Genomic DNA, 16,981 nt, shown 5'->3' on the forward strand with positions numbered 1-16,981 from the left:
TCAAAGAGGTCACACACGTGGGAAACCATAAAAATAGTAAGAGTCCCAACCAAATGTCTCTGATGCAGGAAGCTTAATGTACTTTCAAAGTCTATAGGTATTCTTGTAGACTTCGGTGTACAACAGTAGGAGGAAGGCACTGAAATATTTGGAGTGTGGATAAAAAATCCAGGAGCACATCATACCTCCATGTGTAGATTCTAACAGGAGATCTCTCTCTTTATTCCAGCAGGAGATAATCAGAGGAATGAGAAGGATGAGGAACTGCATCATTGCTCACCAGATGTAGTCAAGAATGAAGGTGTGAGAGGAAACGTCAGGATTCCAAGCAGGCCTCAGAGACAGAGAGTTAGGTGCAGGATGATGAAAAGGGTTACATCTATTCCTTGCCAAGGTGGGGATTTTCAAGAAGTAATTCACATGTTGAAGGAAACATACAAGTGCTTGGAGTGTGGAATGAAATTCTCAGATCCAACCCAATATAATATACATTTTTCAAAGCACAGTATAATGAAGGCATGTAAATGCTTTCGGTGTGGAAAGTACTTCAGATACAAATCACAACTCCTTGTGCACCAAAGGATCCACACAGAGGAGAAGCCCTATGAATGCTCAGAGTGCAGGGAGAGATTCAGTCACCGTAGCACTCTTCAACAGCATCTAAGAACTCACACAGGGGAGAAGCCTTTTGAATGCTCAGAGTGTGGGAAGAGCTTCAGTCACAGTAGCAATCTTAAAATTCATCTAAGAACGCACACAGGGGAGAAGCCTTTTCAATGCTCAGAGTGTGGAAGGAGATTCAGTCACAATGGCAATCTGCAAAGTCATCTACAAACCCACACAGGTGAGAAGCCTTTTGAATGTTCTGAGTGTGGGAAGAGATTCAGTTGGAGTGGCCATCTTCAACATCATCAAAGAACTCACACAGGAGAGAAGCCTTTTGAGTGCTCAGAGTGTGGGAAAAGATTTACTCACAGCGGCACTCTTCAAAGACATATAAGAACCCACATAGGAGAGAAGCCTTTTGAATGCTCAGAGTGTGGGAAGAGATTCAGTCACAATGGCCATCTTCAGAGTCATCTAAGAACTCACACAGGGGAGAAGCCTTTTGAGTGCTCAAGGTGTGGGAAGAGATTCAGTCAGAGTAGCAGTGTTCAAAGTCATCTAAGAACCCACACAGGGGAGAAGCCTTTTGAATGCTCAGAGTGTGAAAAGAGATTCAGCGATAGTAGCAGTCTTCAAAAACATCTAAGAATCCATACTGGGGAGAAGCCTTTTGAATGCACAGAGTGTGGAAAGAGATTCAGTCAGAGTGCCAGTCTTCAAAGTCATTTCAGAACCCACACAGGGGAGAAGCCTTTTGAATGCTCAGAGTGTGGGAAGAGATTCAGTCACAGTAGCACTCTTCAGCATCATCAAAGAACCCACACAGGGGAGAAGCCTTTTGAATGCTCAAAGTGTGGGAAGAGATTCAGTGAGAGTAGCAGTCTTTATGGTCATCTACGAACCCACACAGGGGAGAAGCCTTTTGAATGCTCAGAGTGTGGGAAGAGATTTTGCCGCAGTGGCAGTCTTCAACGACATCAAAGAACTCACACAGGGGAGAAGCCTTTTGAATGCTCAGAGTGTGGGAAGAGATTCAGTCACAGTAGCACTCTTCAGCATCATCAAAGAACCCACACAGGGGAGAAGCCTTTTGAATGCTCAAAGTGTGGGAAGAGATTCAGTGAGAGTAGCAGTCTTTATGGTCATCTACGAACCCACACAGGGGAGAAGCCTTTTGAATGCTCAGAGTGTGGGAAGAGATTTTGCCGCAGTGGCAGTCTTCAACAACATCAAAGAACTCACACAGGGGAGAAGCCTTTTGAATGCTCAGAGTGTGGAAAGAAATTCAGTCAGAACGGCAGTCTTCAATGTCATCTAAGGACCCACACAGGGGAAAAGCCTTTTGAGTGCTCAGAGTGTGGGAAGAGATTCAGCCGCAGTAGCCACCTTCATCAACATCAGAGAACTCACACAGGGGAGAAGCCTTTTGAATGCTCAGAGTGTGGGAAGAAATTCAGGGACAGTAGCAGTCTTCAAAAACATCTAAGAACGCATACAGGGGAGAAGCCTTTCCAATGTTCAGTGTGTGGGAAGAGATTCAGTCGGAGTGGAAATCTTCATAGTCATCTAAGAACCCACACAGGAGAGTAGCCTTTTGAATGCTCAGAGTGTGGTAAGAGATTCAGCTACAGTGGCCATCTTCAAATTCATCTACAAACCCACATAGAGGAGAAGCCTTTTGAATGCTCAGAGTGTGGGAAGAGATTCAATCACAGAAGCAGTCTTCAAAGTCAACTACGAATCCACACAGGGGAGAAGCCTTTTGAATGCTGAGTCTTTGGCAGGGCCGGATTAACAATTAGGCAAATGAGTCATTTGCCTAGGGGCCCCCATTCCTTTAGGGGCTCTGGGCCAGCTTCTCCCCCCCCCAGTCCCCCCCCCCCCCCGTGGCTAGTTTGCCTCTTCCTCCATCGGCCCCTTCCCATCAGCTTACCTGCCTTGCCTTTTCCCCATCACTAACCCCCACTTCACGCGCCCCCTCCCTCCCTCGTTGTTGCTTCTCTGATCGTCAGCATCCCTCTTCACCTGACCCCTCCCTGTTGTTTCAATTTTTGTCCGTCTTCCCCGCCTCCTCTCCATCTGCCAGCCCCGCCCCATGGGAAATCCATCTCTGGTGCGAGAGAAAACTGCTTCCGTGCTGACCGGGCTTGCAAGGCACTTTCGGCGGGGAGGAAAGGGAAGCCATTGCAAAACTCCATCTGGGCTCTGGTTGAGTGGTGGGCAGTGAGCACAAGACACTTTCCCCCCAAGCAGAAATCCAGATTGCCTACAGCAAAAAAAAGTGAGAAAGCCAGCCAGGCAAGCTGGCTCCATTAGGCTTACTTGCCCTTCAGCAGCTCCTTAGTCCCTCTTCTGCATCTGGCAGTGCCAGGCCAGCCAACACTTTAACTCCTGGGGGGAGCTGGGGGCTGCTTTTCCTGCAGGCTCAGTCCCATAGCCAGAAATTTCTGAGTGGGGGGGGCCCAGGGCATAAAATTTTGGGTGGGGGAGCCATGGAGGCTTGGCTGCTTTTTCCAGCGGCCAGCTGCCCGGCCCCAGTTCACTCGCTCTCACGCTCTTGAGAGTGGGAAAAGCCTAGGGGGAGCGTCAGCAGCAAAAATGGGGCCACGGGGAGAGTGGGGGAGGCAGGGAAGAGCCCGGGGAGAGTGGCACTGGGAAAAAAGGGGCTGCAGGGAGAGCGGAGGCAGGGAAGAGCCCAGGGAGAGTGGCAGCAGCGAAAATGGGGCCGCAGGGAGAGCGAGGAAGGCAGGGAAGAGCCCGGGGAGAGCGGCAGCGGAGAAAATGGGGCTGCGGGGAGAGCGGGGGAGGCAGGGAAGAGCCCGGGGAGAGTGGCAGCGGAGAAAATGGGGCCACAGGGAGAGTCGAGGAGGCAGGGGAGAGCAGCAGCGGAGAAAATGGGGCTGCGGGGAGAGTAGGAGAGGCAGGGAAGAGCCCAGAAAGAGCAGCGGCGGCAAAAACGGGGCTGCGGAGAGACTGAGAGAGGCAAAAAAGGGGTGGGACGAGCCTGGGGAGAGCGGCGGTGCAAAAATGGGGAAATGCCTTTTTAGCCACCGGTTCCTGCTGGCTGACACAGGAACCCCGTGGTGCAGAGTGTGTACTGCAGTCCTAAGTTCTGCTCATGACCTGAGTTCAATCCCCGGTGGAAGCTGGGTTTTCAGGTAGCCGGCTTGAGGTTGACTCAGCCTTCCATCCTTCCGAGGTCGGTAAAATAAGTACCCAGCTTGCTGTGGGGAAAGTGTAGATGACTGGGGAAGGCAATGGCAAACCACCCCATAACAGAAAGTCTCAGTCTCCTCTGCATGCGAAAAACAAAGAATCACATATTGAGAAGGAAAATAGTTCTGCTGTATTAACCTCATTTCTGCAGGGAGAAGGATTTTGTGAGTATATTGAAGGGGTGATAGGCAGGGTCATAAACAAAAGACTTCTTCAGCACTGTCAAGCATTCAGACTTCAAGATAATCAACTGATGATTTTGAAACAAAGTATTGGTTTATTGTAAATCCATTGTGCTCATGGTAAGACCATATTGAAAGTGATACAGTTTAACACAAGATAGCTGGCTTTAAGGGATACATCAAAGAGACACTAAAGAACGCAAGGAATTCTTGCATATACATGTGAAAAGCTACACTCACAGGCCCGGCTATCACAGGCCCGGGCAGTGACCCAGCAGGCCCGGCTATCTTTTGTGGTTCCAAACATCCTAGGTCTCAGGCTTAAGCCTGGGAATCGTCCCTGGGAGGTGTTATCTTCAAAGCTGGTATTTCTACATTTGTTACAGTAGGTGCTAACTAGAGAATAGTTTACATAGCTTTGATATGCAACAGTACAGTAAGATAATAAACAATATAGCTTTCTACTGAGAATAAAATGTGTGCTTGACACTTTGCCCTGCCCACTGAATCCAGGGAGAATGCAATCCCCTAGGGCTCTGCTTCAGGGAGCGCTGAACAGCTTGTAGGACAGGGATCACAGTGTGGAAAGAAATGTGTTGTTGTTAAGTTCTGAGAGGACAAACTCAATATGTTTAATCTTCCTGAGCTTCATTTCCTGACTCACTGTATTCAGACTTTTCCCTGCAGCCACTGTGGCCGGACCTGCCTGTCCCGCATTGGTCTTGTCAGCCACCAGCGAGCCTGCAGCAGACGTGGACTATTGCACCCTTCTTAAATCTTCGTTCGCGAAGCCAAGCCGAGAGAGAGAGAGTATTGAGACAACCTCAGTTCCAGGGTCAGAAGCGGTTCCCTTGTCAATCTCAGCTCCAAGCCCTCTTGCTAAAGGCCAACCCAGTGACCCAGCAGACCTGGTGGCGTGGCGGACTGAATCTAAAAATATTGGTTGCCAGGAGACATATGCCCCCCCAACTATAAGGCTTAAGGCTATCATTTAATTTTTGTAAGCAATAAATAATTTTTTTAAAAAATACATAAGTGGAAAAAAGGTACAATTAAAACTTTTGGAAAATAAATATATTTTATTAATTACAGTGTACATCTATTGTACATATTACTGGCAGTATACAGTAGATACTAAATGTAAATACAGATTCCATTTTCTCCAGGGGAACTGATCTCTGCCAGCTGGAGATCAGTTGTGAAAGCGGGAGATCCCCAGGTCCCACCTGGAGGCTGGCAACCCTAAATACAACAAAATTTTTAGTTGCATTACAATAATACTGGAACTTCTAATATATTTTCAAGCTACTAAAAGGTCATTAACATTTTTAACATATTGTCTAATGTTTTAAGGGGGCCCACTTCATCAGGGGCCTACAGGGCCCACTTGTCTTCGGGCAAACTGACACAATGGCCAGTCCTCCACTGGTCCCACCAGTTTGCTGCACTCTCAGCAGCACTAACATCTGGTCCTTTTCAGGAAAGGTGCTGTTTCAGGCAGAGGCAAGGCTTGTGATTGCCATCTCCATAGGGAACCCAAAATCAGTCTGCAAGTGGTTTTTAGAGGCAAGCTTGAGTGGTCCACCTCCCTTCTCAGTTCCCTGATAGCCTTTGGGACCCTTCAAAGAAGCCAATTTAAATGCAAAACCATCTCTTGGGAAGCCAGTAATCTCAGATACAGTTCTGTGATTAGGTTTAACATTCTATCTACCTATTCCAAATCTCTATGTGTATATCAATTCCCTTCCCTGCCAGTGTATTTAAATAAACAAAATTTGTTTAAGTCTTTACTTGTGCCTATCGTGCCATTTTCTGAGGGAAAATTTTGATGACTGAAGCAAACAGACAAGGCGATTGTTTTAGAGGGAAGATTATGAAAGCGGTTGCTTTGTCACACCTGCCATGAGATCTAACAGTAACAGCAGTGCCAAACTGCCTCAATCCAGCTGCCTATGTAGACCATCCTAGAGGGGAGGGGGGAATGCTGAATTTGGTGCCCCCACCCTGCTGGCACTCTAGGCAACCACCTAGTTTGCCTAGTGGGGGAGACTGCCCTGGTGACCCACACAGTATCCGTCTCATGGCCAGGGCAGAAACCTGACTGGAATGGGTCCAGTGCCAATGTGTCCTCCAGAAAGCCCTGAAGTTGTTCCATTGCCGCTCTTTCAATTACTTTACCCAGTAACACTAAGTTTTAAACTGGGCAGTAATGCAATGGATCCAATGATGATTTTTTCAGGAGCAGTGTGGCCACTGCTTCCTTGAAGTCCTCCAGAAATTCCCATGTTCCCATGGACAGGTTGATAATTTCCTTCATAGGGTCCCATATCCTCATTGCTGGTCTTAACTAGGGTTGCCAAGTCCAATTCAAGAAATATCTGGGGACTTTGGGGGTGGAGCCAGGAGACACTGGGGGCGGAGCCAGGAACAAGGGTGTGACAAGCATAATTGAACTCCAAGAGAGTTCTGGCCATCACATTTAAAGGGACAGCACACCTTTTTAAATGTCTTCCTTCCATAGGAAATAATGAAGGATAGGGGCACCTTCTTTTGGGGCTCATAGAATTGGACCCCCTGGTCCAATCGTTTTGAAACTTGGGGGGTACTTTGGGAAGAGGCACTAGATACTATATTGAAAATTTGGTGCCTCTACCTCAAAAAACAGCTCCCCCAGAGCCCCCGAAACCTCCAGAACAATTCCCCATTATACCCTATGAGAATCGATCACATAGGAAATAATGAAGACGTTTCCCTCTCTCCCCCCCCCCCCCCTCTTTCTGGCCAGTCTGAAGCAGCGGATCAGCCTCTCTACTCACCATTTGCTGCCAGCTTCTTCACAGAAACACACACAGACACACCATCCTAAATGGAAGCCTTTCAAGTCAAGCCTCTGGAGGTGCAAAGGCATATGGTCCTTTGCAGGCGGGGCTCCCTCTCTCCCTCCCTCCCCCGCCAGCCAGCTGATTGGGACCGGAAGCAGCCTGGGAAAACTGAAGAAAGGCTGCTGCGATCGGGGCTGGGTGGGAAGGGCAGGGCAAGGAAAAGTTGCTGAGATCGGGGCTGGGTGGGAAGGGCCGCCATCCCCCCCCCCCGCTTTCCAGAGTTTTGGCTAGCGGGAGAAGAAGGCTTCAAATCGGGGGTCACCAGGCAAAGCGGGGGATTTGGGAAGCCTAGTCTTAACCAGCCAACAGAGACACGGGTCAAGCAAGTTCATGGTCAGCCTAACAGCAGCCAGGACCTTGTCAACATCAGAAGAGGAGAGCAGGTTGAAAAAACTGAAAACTGAACTCAAAAACGGCCAAGGAGCCTCCAGTTCCGTCATGATCCTGGGCCTTTTAAGGCCTATAGGCTCCAGAGAAGCCTGCCTAGGAATTACTATAGAAAGCCTACATCTCCCAGGATCCCTTCTGTCCTTCTGATTGGGTGGCAAGGTTTTGAAAGGAAACTAGCCCAGAGAGGGGTCAGACCTAGGAGGAGAACATAAAAGGGCCAAGCGCAGACAGGGTGTGTTCTCTCTGGGAAAGGCTGCAGGAATGAAGGCAGCAGGAGTGAGTTTGGTATTAGAGTGGCAACTGTTTAGCTAAATGCATCAAGGCTTCTGTTTATTTGCACCAACCATTACTGTTTTCATATTCACTACAGCACTAAATCTTTATCAACCACTTATTGTTTTTATAGTACTACCAATGACCTGGGGTGGGTGGGGGGGTGGGCTCCCTCAGGGTATACTGCCCCCCAGGGAAAGTGTATGCGCAATACATAGCCTCTCCTTTCCTGGTGTAGTGAACGCCGCGCGGTCACTGTCTTGCTATGCCTGGCAGATGGTCACTGCAATGGCCTCTCCTGCATTACTGCATCCGTAGCAACACCTTCTTGTTGGTCCCCCCTGTTTTTCACAGAGTTTGCTACGTCATGGTGCGACCGAATGTCTGGCGGTATAACCGGATGGGCAGGCTGGGCCCACCAACCTCGCCAGCCTAAGAGAAGGAAAACTCTAACATCAAACCCGGGCAGATAGAGCACGTTAATGTAACACCTACCACCTGGAGGACTCGCTGCCGGCGTCCTGGCTTACTGGGCCATGGCAGATGACCCCCAGGTGAAAGGGTGGAGCCAGTACCCGCGCACACTGCGCTTCACCTAAAAAATTCCTCTGCGCAGACCTGAAGGGCATATCCACAGCCACAACCCATAACACATCAAGTCCTGCAGCGATGGGCAAGGGGCGAAACGGCAGGTGGAAGGTGCCACTGGAAGCCGCAGTCCTGATCCTGCATGTAGGCGGTTCAGGGTATTGGTCGCCTGATGCTGACCCGGAGACGAAAGCATTTTTCGGCAGCACCCTGAATGACCAAGCAGCCTTATCTAGGGACAGCACTGCTTGCTCCACAGGGAGAGGGGCCTAGAAGAGGTGGCCTAAACAAAACTCGTCTCCACCGCCCCCCCCCAGTTGGCTAGCTGCGGTCAACGGGCATCCTTACTTGCGGTCAAAAAATAACAACAAAGAAAAGGCATGCATCTACCTCACAAAGTGTGCAAAGACTAAAGCTTGCGTGTTGGAACATCAGAACCATGCTTGACACAGTAGACAGTGGTCGCCCTAAGCGACGCTCTGCTCTAGTTGCCCACAAACTTCTCAGGTTGAATATTGACATAGCAGCTCACAGTGAGGTCTGTTTCCCTGAGGAAGGTAGTCTTCAAGAACACAGTGCTGGCTATACCCTCTACTGGTCAGGTAAGTCAAAGTCTGAGAGCCGCCTTTCTGGCGTAGGCTTTATGGTCAGGGACTCCATTGCCTCCAAACTCGAAAACCTGCCAACAGGTCACTCGGATCGCATCATGTCCACACCTCCCACTTCAAAACAAGCAGCATGCAACACTTTTCAGTGTGTATGCCCCAACCCTTCAAGCAGATCCTGCAGAAAAGAACAAGTTCTATGCTGATCTACGCAACCTCGTACGGAAGACCCCTACAGAGGACAAGGTGATCATCCTTGGCGACTTCAATGCCAGAGTAGGTAAAGACTCGGAAGCCTGGAAAGGAGTACTTGGCAAACACGGCATTGGCAACTGCAATGACAACGGGCGCCTCCTGCTAGAATTCTGCATGGAGCACCAGCTCACCATCACCAACACTATCTTCCAGCAGAAGAACAGTCTGAAGACAACCTGGATGCACCCACGGTCCAAGCACTGGCACCTTATCGACTACATTCTGGTGCGCCAGAGAGACCTTCGAGATGTCTTACACACCCGAGTAATGCCCAGTGCAGAATGTCATACGGATCATCGTCTTGTACGCTGCAATCTCCGTCTTCACTTTAAACCCACACCCAGGAGAGGAGGTATCCCTCGGAGGAAGTTTTGGGTTGGCAGTCTCCAGTCAGCCGAAGTTAAAGCTGCCTTCCAGGCAAAACTCCAGTCAAGAACTGAGGACCCCAGTTGCCCCACAGACTAGGGTGACCATAATGTCTGAAGGCCAGCCAGGGACACTGGGGGGGGGGGGGGTGCGCGCACGCGCCGCCGGAAACAGGAAGTGGCGTCACTTCCGGTGATGTCATGCCACCACCAGAAACAGGAAGTGGCACCACTTCCTGTGACATCATTTCCCCCGCGTCACCTGCCGGAAACAGGAAGTGACTTCACAGCACTTCCTGTGACGTCCCCAAAAAATCCCCCAAATATCACCGCCGGAAACAATTTTGTTCTCAAATCCTGTATATACTTCATCAGTATATGGGATAAGGCACTTTCTCAACTGTGCTGCATAATGCAGCCTATTTATTTTGTCCTGTTGGCTCTGTTGGCTCTATCTGCGCCACCTTCATCACTTTCGGGGTGTGGATCCCCCAGTGGGGTGGTCTCCCGACTCCCTCCGCTGACTGTTTCTGATAGCCCTGCGCCCCCTCTTTCATTTGATATGTGTCCCGTGCGGGTGCCACCCTCCCGCCGGGAGATGCCGCAAAATGAGCCCCCTTGAGGCTTATGGCGGCAGGGCTCGGGGGAAGCGAGCTAGACTGCTGTTCTTTTGAAGGGTTATAGAGTGTTTCGAGCCCGTCCCTGTGGCATTGGTCCCATCGTTGTGGGACCCAGGGGGCCGGCGCAGCGGCACGCCGAAGCAGCCTGTCACTAATAACACCGGTCAAGATGCAGGACAGGAACCTGGAAGTGACCGACAGGCTGCTTCAGCGTGCCGCTGCGCCGGCCCCCTGGGCCCCACAATGATGGGACCGATGCCACAGGGACGGGCTCGAAACACTCTATAACCCCTCAAAAGAACAGCAGTCTAGCTCGCTTCCCCCGAGCCCTGCCGCCATAAGCCTCAAGGGGGCTCATTTTGCGGCATCTCCCGGCGGGAGGGTGGCACCCGCACGGGACACATATCAAATGAAAGAGGGGGCGCAGGGCTATCAGAAACAGCCGGCGGAGGGAGTCGGGAGACCACTCCACTGGGGGATCTACACCCCGAAAGTGATGAAGGTGGCGCAGATAGAGCCAACAGAGCCAACAGGACAAAATAAATAGGCTGCATTATGCAGCACAGTTGAGAAAGTGCCTTATCCCATATACTGATGAAGTAAATACAGGATCTGAGAACAAAATTGCACTAGAAGACACAAACACAAAGCTCCCTTACACTGAATCAGTGCTTGTCACATAAAGTCAGTATTGTCACATAAGAGAAGCCCTGTTGGATCAGGCCAGTGGCCCCTCCAGTCCAACACTCTGCGTCACATAATAACATAAGAGAAGCCCTGTTGGATCAGGCCAGTGGCCCATCCAGTCCAACACTCTGCATCACATAAGAACATAAGAGAAGCCCTGTTGGATCAGGCCAGTGGCCCCTCCAGTCCAACACTCTGCGTCACATAATAACATAAGAGAAGCCCTGTTGGATCAGGCCAGTGGCCCATCCAGTCCAACACTCTGCGTCACATAAGAACATAAGAGAAGCCCTGTTGGATCAGGCCAGTGGCCCATCCAGTCCAACACTCTGCGTCACATAAGAACATAAGAGAAGCCCTGTTGGATCAGGCCAGTGGCCCATCCAGTCCAACACTCTGCGTCACATAAGAACATAAGAGAAGCCCTGTTGGATCAGGCCAGTGGCCCATCCAGTCCAACACTCTGCGTCACATAAGAACATAAGAGAAGCCCTGTTGGATCAGGCCAGTGGCCCATCCAGTCCAACACTCTGCATCACATAAGAACATAAGAGAAGCCCTGTTGGATCAGGCCAGTGGCCCATCCAGTCCAACACTCTGCGTCACATAAGAACATAAGAGAAGCCCTGTTGGATCAGGCCAGTGGCCCATCCAGTCCAACACTCTGCATCACATAACAACATAAGAGAAGCCCTGTTGGATCAGGCCAGTGGCCCATCCAGTCCAACACTCTGCATCACATAACAACATAAGAGAAGCCCTGTTGGATCAGGCCAGTGGCCCATCCAGTCCAACACTCTGTGTCACATAAGAACATAAGGAGGGAGGGAGGGAAGGAAGGAAGGAAGGGAGAAAGGGAGGGAGGGAAGAAGGGAAGAAAGGAAGAAGGGAGGGAGGGAGGGAGGGAGGGAAGGAAGGAAGGAAGGAAGGAAGGAAGGAAGGAAGGAAGGAAGGAAGGAAGGAAGGAAGGAAGGAAGGAAGGAAGGAAGGAAGGAAGGAAGGGAGGGAGGAAGGGAGGGAGGGAAGGGAGGGGAGGGAACGAGGAAGGGAGGGAAGGAAGGAAGGAAGGAAGGAAGGAAGGAAGGAAGGAAGGAAGGAAGGAAGGAGGGAAGGAGGGAAGGAAGGAAGGGGGAGGGAGGGAGGGAAGGAAGGAAGGAAGAAAGGAAGGAAGGGAGGAGGGAGGGAAGGAAGGAAGGCAAGGGAGGGAAGGAAGGAAGGAAGAAAGGAAGGGAGGGAGGAGGGAGGGAAGGAAGGAAGGGAAGGGAGTGAGGGAAGGAAGGAAGAAAGGAAGGAAGGGAGGAGGGAGGGAGGGAAGGAAGGAAGGGAAGGGAGTGAGGGAAGGAAGGAAGGAAGGAAGAAAGAAAGGAAGGAAGGGAGGGAGGGAGGAGGGAGGGAAGAAAGGAAGGCCGCCCCCCGCCCCCCCCCCCCGCGTTCGGCCCCCTTACCTTGTTCCAGGTCGGCGGAGTCCAGCGGCGGGGGCGGCGGGGAGTCCTCCGGCGGCGGCCTCGCGGCGAGGGAGGGAGGGAGCTGCCGGCGCTGGCCTCTGGAGGCCTCCAGGGACCAGCGCCGGCTGCTCCGCGGCTTCCCCGCGGCCTCCGCTGGTCCCTGGAGGCCCTCCAGAGACTCTGGAGGGCTTCCAGGGACCAGCGGAGGCCGCGGGGAAGCCTTCGCTGGCCGGCGCTGGTCCCGGAAGGCCTTCCAGAGCCTCTGGAAGGCCTTCCGGGACCAGCGCCGGGTGCCCCGCGGCTTCCCCGCGGCCTCCGCTGGTCCCTGGAGGCCCTCCAGAGACTCTGGAGGGCTTCCAGGGACCAGCGGAGGCCGCGGGGAAGCCTTCGCTGGCCGGCGCTGGTCCCGGAAGGCCTTCCAGAGCCTCTGGAAGGCCTTCCGGGACCAGCGCCGGGTGCCCCGCGGCTTCCCCGCGGCCTCCGCTGGTCCCTGGAGGCCCTCCAAAGACTCTGGAGGGCTTCCAGGGACCAGCGGAGGCCGCGGGGAAGCCTTCGCTGGCCGGCGCTGGTCCCAGAAGGCCTTCCAGAGCCTCTGGAAGGCCTTCCGGGACCAGCGCCGGGTGCCCCGCGGCTTCCCCGCGGCCTCCGCTGGTCCCTGGAGGCCCTCCAGAGACTCTGGAGGGCTTCCAGGGACCAGCGGAGGCCGCGGGGAAGCCTTCGCTGGCCGGCGCTGGTCCCGGAAGGCCTTCCAGAGGCTCTGGAAGGCCTTCCGGGACCAGCGCCGGGTGCCCCGCGGCTTCCCCGCGGCCTCCGCTGGTCCCTGGAGGCCCTCCAGAGACTCTGGAGGGCTTCCAGGGACCAGCGGAGGCCGCGGGGAAGCCTTCGCTGGCCGGCGCTGGTCCCGGAAGGCCTTCCAGAGCCTCTGGAAGGCCTTCCGGGACCAGCGCCGGGTGCCCCGCGGCTTCCCCGCGGCCTCCGCTGGTCCCTGGAGGCCCTCCAGAGACTCTGGAGGGCTTCCAGGGACCAGCGGAGGCCGCGGGGAAGCCTTCGCTGGCCGGCGCTGGTCCCTGAAGGCCTTCCAGAGGCTCTGGAAGGCCTTCCGGGACCAGCGCCGGGTGCCCCGCGGCCTCTCCGCGGCCTCCGCTGGTCGCTGGAGGCCCTCCAGAGTCTCTGGAGGGCTTCCAGCGACCAGCGGAGGCCACGGAGAGGCCTCCACCACTGCCGCCGGGCCCCGCGCGCGGGCGGGGAAGGCGGGGAGTGAGGGAGGGAGCGTCCCTGCGCGTGCACAGGGGCCCTGCGCAGGCGCAGGGACGCTCCCTCCCTCACTCCCCGCCTTCCCCGCCCGCGCCCGCGGCCCACCGGCTCCGGGGCTGCCTAAACCGGGACCTTTAATGGTCCCGGTATAGGCAGCCCGGGATCCGGGATTGGGTGGCCAGATCCGGGAATGTCCCGGGAGACCGGGACGGTCTGGCCACCCTACCACAGACCCTTCTCCAGAAGCACTCTGGGAACACCTAAAAACTACCGTCCTACAGATCTCTGAAGAAGTCCTCGGGTTCTCCACAAGGAAGAACAAGGACTGGTTTGATGAGAACAATCAAGAGATCCAAGAATTACTGACGAAAAAGAGATCTGCCTACCAAGCACATCTTGCTCAGCCCTCCTGTCCTGGGAAAAAAGCAACCTTTCGCGCTGCATGTAGCAACCTCCAGCGCAAGCTTCGAAACATTCAGAACGAGTGGTGGACCAAGCTTGCAGAGAGAACCCAGCTGTGTGCAGACACTGGTGATTTAAGGGGGTTCTACAAAGCCCTGAAGGCAGTATATGGCCCATCATGTCAGGCTCAGAGTCCCTTGCGTAGTGCAGACGGCCAAGTGCTCCTCACAGACAAGGCATCCACACTGAACCGGTGGTCGGAGTATTTTCAGGTTCTCTTCAGTGCCAACCGCGTAGTTCAAGATTCAGCAATCCACCTCACCCCACTTCAACCAGTGAAAACAGAGTTGGATGAGATCCCCACCCTAGAAGAGACTGTTAAAGCCATCAAGCAACTGAAAAGTGGCAAGGCAGCGGGAGTTGATAGAATTCCACCAGAGATCTGGAAGCATGGGGGCACAGTACTACATAGCTCACTTCACAAAGTACTTGTCACCTGTTGGGAACAAGGCAAATTACCACAGGACTTTTGCGATGCAATCATCATCACCCTACACAAGAACAACATGGAAAAGTCAGACTGCTCCAACTACCGGGGGATAACCCTGCTCTCCATCGCAGGCAAAATCCTTGCCAGAATACTCCTGAACAGACTGGTGCCCACCATCGCAGAAGAACTCCTCCCAGAGAGCCAGTGCGGCTTCAGAGCTAACAGGAGCACCACCGACATGGTATTTGTTCTCAGGCAGCTCCAAGAGAAATGCAGGGAACAGAACAAGGGTCTATATGTGACTTTTGTCGACCTTACCAAAGCTTTCGATACCGTTAGCGGGAAAGGCCTGTGGCAAATCTTGGAACGTTTAGGATGTCCCCCAAGGTTCCTCAGCACGATCATCCAGCTACATGAAGACCAGTGAGGCCAAGTCAGACACTGCAACGACCTCTTGGAGCCCTTCCCAATAGGCACAGGTGTAAAGCAAGGCTGCGTTCTCGCGCCAACTCTCTTTACGATCTTCTTTAGCATGATGCTTCAAAGAGCCGCAATAGATCTAGATGATGATGATGCTGTCTACATCCGCTATCGCACCGATGGCAGCCTGTTCAGCCTGAGGCGACTAAAGGCCCACTCCAAGACAATGGAAAAACTGATCTGAGAGCTACTGTTTGCTGATGATGCTGCACTCGTCTCCCACTTGGTATCAGCTCTGCAGCATATGACGTCCTGCTTTGCAGAGACTGCCAAGCTATTCGGCCTAGAAGTTAGTCTGAAGAAGACACAAGTTCTCCACCAGCCTGCACCCCAGGAAGATTATCACCCTCCCTGCATCACTGTGGGCGAATCAGTTCTGAAGACAGTTCAGCAGTTCAGCTACCTGGGGTGCATCATCTCCTCAGATGCCAAGATCGACAAGGAGATTGACAACAGGCTGGCAAAGGCAAACCGTGCCTTTGGCCGACTGCACAAAAGAGTGTGGAGCAACAAACATCTGAAAAAAGGCACAAAGATCAATGTTTACAAAGCGGTTGTGATGACAACCCTCATCTACGGCTCCGAATCGTGGGTTTTATACCGTCATCACCTGCGACTACTTGAGCGCTTTCATCAGCGCTGCCTTCGCACCATCCTCAACATCCACTGGAGTGGTCATTTCCGTTGCAAGGGTTGCAAAGCGTGCAAGTACTCTCTACAAATAAAAGAGTATGTGGATCCTAGATCCCAAACAACTATTAAATTGACAGGTTTCACTAATTGTGACTCTAAAGGGGTCATCTATGCCCTGGTCTGTGGAGATTGCTCTAAAATGTACATAGGATGTTCCCGTAGGGCGATTAAGACACGTGTTTTGGAACACATCTCAAGGGTTCGCCATCAAGTTCCTGGTGTTCCTCTCCTTCAACATTTTACTGAGACTGATCATAACTTAGAAGCCTTAAAATTCTTTGTGATTCAGAAAACTGGTGATATTTGTGAAAGTAGAGGTGGTGATTTACAAAGGACCATGTTACAAAAAGAGGCACGGTGGATACATCGTTTAAACACTATTGAACCCTCTGGCCTTAATCAGCACAATGATTTCTCATGTTATATATAATGTATTTTGTTTCTTGGGTATGTTGGTAGATTGGTAGATTGTGGTGAGGTCTCCTTTAAATGGTTGAGTAACAACAGCTGTGTCCGTCCCTTTTTAAAAAAGCCGTGGGCTCTGGTAGCCCAAGCCGCAAATTAAGATACCAAAATGGGCATTTGAGAAAGAACTTGGCTGGAGTTTTCAGGTTGTTTTACCAACTGTTTCTGTATGTTTTTGTTAGGTTTGGTTTAGGGTGGTTTTTATCGGTCACTTTTGTTGTTTACAGTTGACTTACGAGGAAGCTGCAGGAGCAGCGGAACGCAATCAAATCCGGGGTTTGCGTGAAGGCTAGAATTTGTCCTTCAGAAGTCAACAAACAATGGAGGGACTCCTGTGGAACATTATTTTTGAGTCTTTGTACTCATTTTGGAAAACTCAGTGACTGTGTGGGGTCCTCCTTGGAATATTGTTTTGAGACTGTTGTTTTCTATTTATACTGTATGAATGTATGCCCACTGTTGTAGGCTGTTCATTTCATTATAATAGAACTTTATATACACCAGTTAAGAGTGTTTGTTTGTGCACAATATTTTGTATTTTTGGTTGTAACTTGAGGCAGGGTTCCAGTAGTAGCAGCTGAAGGAAGGGCCTAATAAATGAGTCAGCATATTTTGAAGTAGAGCAGCTGCCAGGGCCCAGTGTGGGTGGTACACCGTGCTGGCATTCCTGATGGCAATGGCAACAGCACTCCCAACTTCATACACTGGCCAGTGCTGTTGAGGAAGGAGTGTGTAGGTGGTGCAGGCAAGTGAACATTGGCAGGAGTGCTTGCAAGCTGGAGAAGAACACACAAACAGATAAGTGCATGCAGGTGTAGGGGTGGAAAGAGAGGCCTCTGGGAATGTATGAAAAAGTTGCAGACCGCCCACTTTCCACCCCCATTTTGGCTCAGCTTGAGTTTCAGAGAGATTTTTCTGAAAATGAAGTTACTTCAGAAGAAGAGGCAGGTTTGGAAGTGACATCACAGTAAGAGGTGGAGTTTTGTTCAGTGTGCCCCAGAAGTGACATCACTTGGCCCTTGACCTGGAAGTGACACCACAGGAAATGACATAATTCCTGTCTCCTGGCTCCACCCCAAAGTC

General features: G+C 52.0%; 1 protein-coding gene across 1 annotated transcript; it reads left to right on the top strand.

Moving 5' to 3' along the window:
- The first annotated feature begins 388 nt into the window (after positions 1-388).
- Positions 389-2,196, top strand: LOC132566028 (gastrula zinc finger protein XlCGF57.1-like). Its single transcript, XM_060230681.1, has one exon. The coding sequence runs from the start codon at positions 421-423 to the stop codon at positions 2,194-2,196; it is 1,776 nt and encodes a 591-aa protein (XP_060086664.1). The 5' UTR covers positions 389-420.
- Positions 2,197-16,981: the final 14,785 nt, after the last annotated feature.

The sequence above is a fragment of the Heteronotia binoei genome, chromosome 2 (genome assembly GCF_032191835.1).
Source record: "Heteronotia binoei isolate CCM8104 ecotype False Entrance Well chromosome 2, APGP_CSIRO_Hbin_v1, whole genome shotgun sequence".
NCBI classification, from domain to species: domain Eukaryota; kingdom Metazoa; phylum Chordata; class Lepidosauria; order Squamata; family Gekkonidae; genus Heteronotia; species Heteronotia binoei.